The sequence below is a fragment of the Vigna radiata genome, chromosome 1, assembly GCF_000741045.1.
Source record: "Vigna radiata var. radiata cultivar VC1973A chromosome 1, Vradiata_ver6, whole genome shotgun sequence".
Classification (NCBI taxonomy): Eukaryota; Viridiplantae; Streptophyta; class Magnoliopsida; order Fabales; family Fabaceae; genus Vigna; species Vigna radiata.
In genome coordinates, this window is record NC_028351.1 from 19323639 (window position 1) to 19333414 (window position 9776).

Sequence of the window (9776 nt, forward strand, 5' to 3'; positions counted from 1 at the left end):
AAAGAATGACTCTAGACTCGCAGTAGGGGTATTTATAGGTGAGGAGCGCGTCAGAAAACCAGCCCAAGCCCAGCGAGCCACCGCCCGACGGTTTAAGTGTGCCGCCCGACGGTTTGCCATAATCCTCCAAACCGCCCGGCGACAATCGCCACCGCCCGGCGGTTTCCCTCAGCACCGCCCAGCGTCAATCGCCATGCCTACTCCTCGTCCTAGACCGCCCGGTGGTTTAAGTGTGTCGTCGGGCGGTACGTCTACTCTTCAAATCTTCATTTTTCTGCTCTTTTCTTGAGTCAACGACCTGTATCTTTAACTCCATTTTTTACTTTCTCCAAATTAGCTACAAAACAATGCAAAACAAGCATAAAATCGCTAAAAACAACTTTTGTCTCTCTACAAACTCATTTATTGAGTTTTGCTTGATTCTATGCTCATTTCAAGTAGTAAAGGGCGTAATTTGGTCCAAATTGACATATGAAAATAACTGTTTTTCAACCTTCATCAAAAATCAAAAGTAGAGATACTTAATTTCAAAGTAGCATATGCAATAAGGTTGAACGGTCAAGCCAATAAGAGCGCTCGGTCATCTGTTTGAATGTTTGGAGACCAAAACTGAAATTCACATTAGGATGTGCCCTGGATGAGTTTGTAGGTGCTTTACCGTCCTCCAATCAAGTAATTTTGATATTAATTTGATTGGTTATAAGGCTAAATGGCCAAGTAAGTAAGACCGATCGATCCCAAATGAAGCAATAGAGAAGTGCATAAAGCCTTTCATGCCAAATGGTCTAATGGTTTGAGTACTGGATGCCAGCTTAGTACATGCGCCATGAAAGGCCGAGCGGTTGAGGCCGAAGGGCTGAATACTTGTGAGGCCGAATGACCGAGCACGTGTGAGGCCGAATGACCGAGCACGTGTGAGGCCGAATGACCAAATACTCTTGAGGTCGAAAGGCCGAGCACCTGTGAGGTCGAAAGGTCGAGCACCTGTGAGGCCGAATGGCCGAATACTTGTGAGGCTGAATGGCCGAGCACCTGTGAAGCCGAATGGCTAAATGCCTGTGAGGCCGAATGACTGAATACTTGTGAGGCTGAATATGCCTGTGAGGCCGAATGGATGAACAAAGTCGTCGAAGTGTTTTGACACTGTTGGTTAGTCTTTTACTAGGTGGTTCATCAGTCACAAGGGATGCTTTTATATGTTGTAAATTCGTAGAAGCTTGCTGACGTTGATGATTTCTTCCATCGAGATCAATATTTTGGGTTGTGGTTGACATGATGATGCTGAGACTGCGTCCTTGTTTGGTTCTTTGCGGTTTTAGTAGGATGGCCCCTGGCCCCACGGTGGGCGCCAAAATGTTTTGGTAGGAATTTGTAGGACTGAGAGACTAACCTTTCTAACGTATCCTCCTTGCCTCCTAACGCCTAGATCGTCTAAACCTCTCACCTTTCTTTCACTCTGGGTCGCTCACTCTCCTTTAGTCTGGGCTGCTCGGTTGCCTTTGGTGTTAACCGTTCGGTTGCCTTCAACTTTGACTGCTCGGTTACCTTCTTGACAAAGGGGGAGGTACCTGCAAAAGGCACTCTAACGCTTAAGTTAGGCATATGATTGAAGAACTTTGGCACTTGATTGAATATTTAGTGAATGATTATCATTATTTGAGTATTTGGGAATATAAGTTGAATGAGAGTCGAACGTAAATGGAACGTACCTGACTGATGGCCCTGACCTTGTATTTATAAGTTGTCTCATGGACCCTAAACTGACACAGGCCTAATAAAATATAAACAAACTTACCTTTAGATTCGGTAATAAGATATTTTTGATTATTTTATCCTTTGTTGGACTACTAGCACAATAATACTTTAAACGATGACCCAATTATGATCCAATATCAATAAAATTCCTTTGACCTGGTTAATCAGTGCTATTCCTTTGACCTGGTAAATCAGTGCTGTTGACACTGGTGCTTTGGACACACCGAACAGTCCTAAACATTAATTGTTTGGTCTCTGTTACATACCATACACATACATAAATATAGGTAATACACATACAAATATAAACCACAAATAAACATATAAACATAAGTAATTGTTCTGTTTTCGTAGTTTGTGGGAGGTGTTTCGTTTCCGAAGAAAAAAGAAAGAAAGATGGAAATAAAGAAAAAATAAGTTAAGAAATGTGTAAGAATTGAGAATGTTTGGTGTGGTTTGTCGGGGTCAAGCGACGTGTGGTTATGATATGTTAGGTTAAAAATAGACATGTTTTTCTCAAGTTTCAAGCACGTTTATCATTGGTTATGATATGTGAGGTTAAAAAGAGTAATTTGACATTATCATTTATAACTTAGTTCCATTATACAACTACTTTTTTTTTAATAAAACATTATATCATAAGAAAATATTATCTTATAATAAAATAATAATTTATAATGTTGTAGATGATTATGGAAAGGAGGATAAGAGTCAACCCATCACTGCTCCTGCTATAGGTGAATTGCATGAAATCTGGAACTGCAAGGTCTCATAGTAATGCTGTAATTTCTTGAAAAGCCCTTTCGTCTTCACACTTCAACTTTCCAAATGGCGCAAACACCCAAAATTCGTTTCGGCTTCATCGGCTGCGCCGCAATTGGGCGCAGGGTTTCCCGCGCCGTCGCGCTCGCGCCCAACGCCGTCCTGCACGCCGTCGGAAGCCGCTCCATCGACAAGGCCCGCGCCTTCGCCGCCGCCAACGGCTTCCCCGCCGCCGCCAAGGTGTACGGCTCCTATGAGGCCGTCCTCGACGATCCCGAGGTCGACGCCGTCTACCTGCCGCTTCCCACCAGCCTGCACGTTCGCTGGGCCGTGCTCGCCGCCAGCAAGAAGAAGCACGTGCTGCTTGAGAAGCCAGTTGCTCTTAATGTTGCTGAGTTTGACGAGATCATCGCGGCGTGCGAATCCAATGGAGTGCAGCTCATGGACGGTACCATGTGGATGCACCATCCCCGCACCTTGAAGATGAAGGAGTTTCTCTCCGACGTAAACCGTTTTGGTCAGCTCAGATCGGTATGAACTTGTTTCAAATGCAATATTGCTTTTTGTTGGCATCATTTTTCAGCTTTTCTTATTAAACACAAATAACACAACAAGTTTTATTTTAAAGTATGAAATATTTTGGGGTTGATGAACTTTATCAATTTAAACACTAATTAAACATTCATTCCGCTCCAATTACATGATACTTTTATTTAAAATATGAAATAATTTAGGGTGAATAAACTATTATTATTATTATTTTATTAAGGGTAAGATTTGGTTGCATATTTGAAACCTTCTTTATTTTACCTTTTCATCTAAATCTGATTTGCTTCTCTTTATTTGTTTTACCTTGTTGAACATCTATTTTCAAAGGGTCTTTTTTTTTTTCTCCTATAAATTTCTTCCCAAATTTTATGACTTTGATTTAATCTCAGTCACGTAGATAATCAAGGGAAATAAGGCACTCTAAATAATGTGAGCAATGACCATCTACTACTGCTTTCCACATTTTCACTCTAATGCATATTGATTTGGACTTTACATGGCAGTTGTAAATGAAAAGACAGGTTAAAAGACAATCATTAGAGACTTAGACTCTTGGCCATGTTAGTATTGGGGAGGGGGAGTGCTGTATTATGCATTAATGTTCTACATTGACCATCGTTTCTTTTACTTTCCCAGATTCACTCCAATTTTACATTTAGGGCTAGTGCCAATTTTCTTGAGAATAACATTCGTGTGAAGCCAGATCTTGATGCTCTTGGTGCTCTTGGCGATGCAGGTTGGTACTGTCTTAGGGCAATACTGTGGGCAGCCAACTATGAACTACCAAAAACTGTAATCGCCTCGCGCAACCCTGAGCGTAATCAAGTTGGGGTGATATTGGCTTGTGGGGCTACTTTGTACTGGGAAGATGGAAAAGCAGCAACCTTCTATTGCTCCTTCTTGTCCAACACGTCAACGGATATAACTGCTCTAGGGACAAAAGGAACGCTACATGTTCATGACTTCGTTCTCCCTTATGAAGAAAAGGAAACATCATTTTATGCAGCTACAGAATCAGGTGTTGATGAAGCTGTTACAAAGTGGGTTCCACAGCCAAGCAAGCGTATAATAGAAACTGACATACCTCAGGAGGCTCTTATGGTAAATGAGCTTTCCCGTTTAGTGGCAGATATCAAATTCAAGAAAGCAAAACCCGAGCAGAAGTGGCCAACAATTAGTAGGAAAACTCAACTCGTAGTGGATGCTGTGAAGACTTCAATTGATAGGGGTTTTGAGCCAGTGCAGATTCAGGAGTGAGGTGTATGAACTGAGGTCTGTGTTCCTGCTGTGCATCACAATAACAATTTCTGTTTATGTATTTTGAAAAGTTCATTGCTGACCTGTGCATAAAAGAGGCATAAAGGGTCTGTAGACTCTTTAGTCAGTTTTGCTGTTATTCACGTTATGTTTGTTAATAAAGATGTACTACAGATTGGGAAGGAAGAGTGATGATTGTGTGCGTAGTATTACATTGCACCAAGGACAACATACATTGAGTTATATAAAATAATCGATTATGGTAGATTATGATATATTATACAATGGGAAAATTCACCAAACTGATGTAATTTGTTTTCCATTTACAAAAATGGACAATTTAAAAAGAAAATAAAAATCCGGATGTCGTATTTGTATGCACAATTTCATTGTGAAGTAGTCGTGCTTTCTAGTAGGTAGGTCAACACGACTACAATGTTACTGGAACTTGCATGTTCTACACACGACTTTAATTAGCCTAATCCATTTTTTGTTTTATTTATTTTATTTGCAGTTATCAGTGTTTTAAGATGAAGTCCAGCATGGTTTACACGACTTTGGTGTTGTGCGGATTAAGCTGAAGTTCTGTAGAATGGCATGATTTAGTGCATTTGTTGTAAATTAAAGTAGAGTGTAAGATTAGAGGGAGATCATTCTTTCTTGTAGTTCGTGTTTACTGAAAAGGAAATCATGTAGCTTAGAAACTGTTTGTGGGTTTCTTATTCTTTAGGTGATCAGCTTGCCGTTGCCAAGGAAACTGGCCTAAGGCTTGGGATGGGAACAAACAGGTACCCATCTTCATTGCTTAGCAAGGATGATTTTGTTTCATCTCTTCCAGTTGATGAACTGATTGAAAAAGCTGATGGATTTGTTATAGTATTTCCTGGTCCTTGTCCAGGATAAAAACCATCATGGCAATTGATATCATCACACCATCACACATTTTTGTTTTAATCTATTTTATACACCTTTTTTAGTTCAACATTCATGGTTTCTTTGCAAATTTAATAATGTCATTTCCAAATTTGTTCTTTGTAGGCTTTTCAAGATCACCACAATGGGATTGAACCAACACATAATGAGGAAACAACCACTTTGACCCAGAAGCAATAAGAGATGTTTCACTCAAAGGTGAGGATTATTGAAGAGAATTATGAGGAGGTTATTGATATTGAGAATTTAACCATTGCATTGAGAAAGAGAAAAAGATCGTACTAAATACTATATTTCTTAATATGTCTGCATTGACAATCTTTTTAATAAATATCGAAACGTTATTGTTGTCATTGAAGGATGGGGTGCAGATGGGATATTTACAATGAAATATAAGTCAATAGAAAAAATATAAAGTCAAATCGGTTGCACAGGAATACACCCAAACTTATGGAATTGACTATAGAGAAACATTTGCTACAGTATTAAAAATGAATACAGTTCAAGTTGTTTTTGTTATGGTAACTCATTTAGGTTAAGACTTGCACTATTGGAATGTGAGGAATATCTTTCTTCATGGAGCTTTAGAAAAAGAAGAGTACATGGAGATTCTTTCAGGATTTGAAATTCATAATGGAGGAATATGGTATGTATGCTTTCTAAAGAGGCCTTATATGGTCTTAAGCAATCCCCAAGAGCATACTTTGAATATGAAAATGATTTCCTTAGGATACAAGCAAAGCCAAGGTGGGAAAATGCTCAATGTTTTCTTTTTCTATTTTCAATTTTATTTATATAAATCAATCAGTTTTCAAGTTCATTTCTCTTTCAATAAGTTTGTATCTGAAATAGTGAAAACAATTTCATATTATTGTGTGATATACTGATAGAGACCTAAGAATAGCATGATAGAGTCCCGGTAAGGCAAAAGAAGAAAGGACTTCCAAGATTAAGGAATCATAATTCACAAGGACTAGAAAGTCCTTTCCTGTTTAGACTTTCTAGTCCTCATTCATGTTTTTTTTAGTTCTCTACCAAATGCAATCACACATACTCTATCTAGAACATCACTATAGTGAAGATACAAGAAAAAATGCATACTGGAAGTGACTTAATGCCAACTCATCAACAACAGCATGCATATATAGGAATCCATAATTAATAAACCAATGCAATATCGAACTTCAAAATATAACATACACAAGTAGATAGATACAAGATTGCAGGGTACCATTTAGGCAACATGTACTATGCCTCACTCTCCCCAAAACTGAGTTCATAGAAAAATAATTAACTCCCTATCAACTGGTATTGGAATTATAAGGCATAGGGAGCAACCACATCTGTTGAACTCACAAACCTGTAAATCAACCACATATAACACAAAATCAGATCATCATATGTAATATTTTCAGGTATTATCTTTAGGACATTTAATTCAAGATAGACAAGGTTTGAAGTGCAAAACTTTAGAAGCCAGGATTGTAAATGTCTAACTACATTCCCTTGATTCTTTTTTAGTTTCACATTCCCCTGATGTGTGTCCTAAAGGAACTGAAAATATACTCAATGAAAGAAAAAAAAAAGCCTCCTTATTGATGTCACATTGCATGCAGTCTTCATCATTGATAAAATTTGATAGGAATCTTGACTGCTGGTTATGCTGTATACAGTTTTAACAGTTTTAAAAAGCATAACGAGAATGGAAGTGTACAGCTTTATCGCCAACAAGTAAATCACAGTTTTCATTGAATTCCTTCACCTATAGTCATCTTTGAAGTGGCAATTGACATATAATAACAGGAAAGCCTTAGAAGAAGGATCACAAAGATGAGAAAAAACAGAAGAACATGGGCATAAGTCTTAATGTGACGGATAAAAAATAAACTTACAGCACGAAATGATATAGCCTGGGCAATTTTAATATATGCCTGCAAGAAAGTAGTATAAAATAGCAATTAAGAAATAAGACATTTTCGCTTGTGGTCATGCTGAACAAAAACCACTGCTAAACTAAATTATTATTCATCTTATGCATCAATATAGTATTCACCATTGTGTCGTTAGTAATCTTCAAGACTCACTTTTTAGTCCATATTCCCCCTATATCAACCTAGAATAGGGAAAATAGTTCACTGGAGTCGGAGATAAAGGGAACTTATGTCGATTCCCTGGCTTTTAAAAAAACTCTTGAGGTGTCGCAATAGATAGCTTTAGGACAAAAAAAAGTTCAAATTTATCAGATTTAAGTAAACACAATCCAAAGAAAATATCAGAAAGACCTCCAAATTTAGAGCAACAATATCTAGGAATTGAAACATTTGATTCATTCTGTCCCACTGTTGAACAAGTTACAAGAAAATAAAATAAGATTCAGAAGAAAAATAAAGACAAAATGTAGGGACAGATAGATGAAAAAAGGATGTAGGGAATTACGGTAAAGAACAATTTGTTAACCCAAAAAAGTGAGGATAGAAGTTTTCAGAGTTAGTTTTCTATTCAAAATTTAAAATTCTGAAATCCCCCCATCCCCCCTTCCATTTCAAGGGAGAAATCAAATTTACCCTAAATGTTCAAACTAAAATCAATTTGTTGTCAATACAGGGATGAAACCCAACAAAAAATCCATGAGAAGAAAAAAAAAAAGATAGGCAACAAATTCACAACTGGTGAAGAATGAATAGGTCAATAACATCAATGTCCCACAAATGCCAAAATTTTTAAAGACAAAAATGCAAGTTATAGAAAACAAGTTCAACCCTACTTAAAAAAATAACCAGCTTTAGATACCGGCCCAAACTCTATCAATATTTTCCTTAGATCAGCAGCTCTAACCTGCAAAACAAAAGAACAAATAAATAAATAAATAAAATATTCTTTCCAGTACAAATCACAAGTATGTGAGTGTTTTGAGAAGAGAGAAAACAAGAACTCCAAAGAAAACAAAAAAACTATGAATGAATATTATTGAAAAAGTGTCTTGAGTACAGCAAGGAATATATATAAAAGGTGAAAAGTAGAAAGGGAAAGTAGAAATAACAAAAAGTCTTTATAACATTGAGACCGAACGGTTTTTGGATATCCACCGTTCGGTATGATGAAGTCGTTCGGTAGCCATACCTATAACAACTATTCGGTATGCATCAGCTTTCTGCTGCTGTTCGGTAAGATATCGTTGTTCACCGTTCGGTAACAAGAGAGAAACCGTTCGGTAACAACAGAAGAAGATCTCTATCACCCTCCCTCAAGCTGAACGTGGCTATTATGCAGGTTTAGCTTGGAAGTAATAGTATGAAAGGGAGAAGAGTAAAGAGACTTGGTGAAAACATCTGCAAGTTGGTTGTTGGAAGATACGTGAAGAAGCTTGATAAGATCGTCTTGAAGTTTTTGTCTGGTAACGTGGCAGTCTATATCTATGTGCTTTCTTCTTTCATGAAAGGTGGGATTCTTGGCAATGTGAATGGCAAAATTATAGTCACAGTAGACAGAGTAAGGAGTTCGGCACAATATATGTAGATCTGTTAAAAGATATTGTAGCCATTACAATTCACAAGTTAAAGAGGCTAAGGACTTGTATTCGACTTTAGAAGAAGATTTAGAAATGGTAGTTTGTTTCTTTGATTTCCAAGAAATAAGAGCAGTTCCAAGAAAAACACAAAAACCAGAGACAAATCTTCTAGTGGTAGCACAAGTGGTCCAATCAGAATCAGAGTATGCATGAATGCAGAAGGAATTATCAGCAGTGTATAATAGACCAGAACCAGGAGCATTCTTTAAATATCTAATAATCCTCATGGCTTGTTGCATATGAGGTTGACGAGGAGTAGAAACAAACTGGCTAAGTTGTTGGACGACAAAAGCAATGTCAGGCCGTGTGTGAGTGAGATAGAGTAATCGTCCAATGAGGTGATGTTGACTCACTGGCAAGTGTACCAGATCGTGCAAGTAATATAATCAGTAGTGCCCGATATCGTTCTTCCCAAGAGACTCGAAAGGATCGTTCGTGTGAATTAAAATCGTAAGACTTGTAGAGAAAGAATTAATTGTTGTGGATGCAAAGACAGAAAATAAATATGCAATGTGTTTGATTCAATTGACGAAAAAGACTATGGATGAATGAAGTTGTTGGGGGTTTACAATTTCATCTTATTCACTCCCTCTTATCTACTCCTCTTGTTTAATGTGCTTGATTATCTAATTGTTATGCAAACTTTCTTGGCTTACCCTTAACTCGATCCCTCGGTGAAAAGAGCCTATTACTAATTACCGGCTTGCTATCCCTAGCCTCCCCTAGCAATTAATAATGCATTAACAACAGAAACAAAAACAATTGATCGTCCTACCCCCTATCCCTAGGTTGGTATTGCTTAATCGAGGAATTTCTCACCAGTTCATGACAGTACTGTACGTTCCCGTATCAATAGAGACAAACAACAGTTATCGAATGAGTTAAACGATAAAAACATTAAGCGTAGATGAGAACCCAACAATTGATAATCAAAGCATATGAAGAATCATAT

The 9776-nt window shown here is 37.7% G+C and overlaps 1 protein-coding gene across 9 annotated transcripts in view; it reads left to right on the forward strand.

Moving 5' to 3' along the window:
• The first annotated feature begins 2441 nt into the window (after positions 1-2441).
• Positions 2442-9776, forward strand: part of LOC106772344 (uncharacterized oxidoreductase At4g09670) — a 9367-nt gene continuing 2032 nt past the window's right edge. The window contains exons 1-5 of one of the 9 annotated variants that reach the window (XR_001376577.2): positions 2442-3048; positions 3703-4338; positions 4838-5111; positions 5362-5454; positions 5791-8520. Coding sequence is in view for 2 of the 9 variants with exons in the window: in XM_014658728.2 (XP_014514214.1) it covers positions 2584-3048; positions 3703-4323 (1086 nt within the window). In the remaining 7 variants the exon portion in view is untranslated. The other 8 variants (XR_001376578.2, XR_001376576.2, XR_002669553.1 and 5 more) reach the window with 8 other exon arrangements.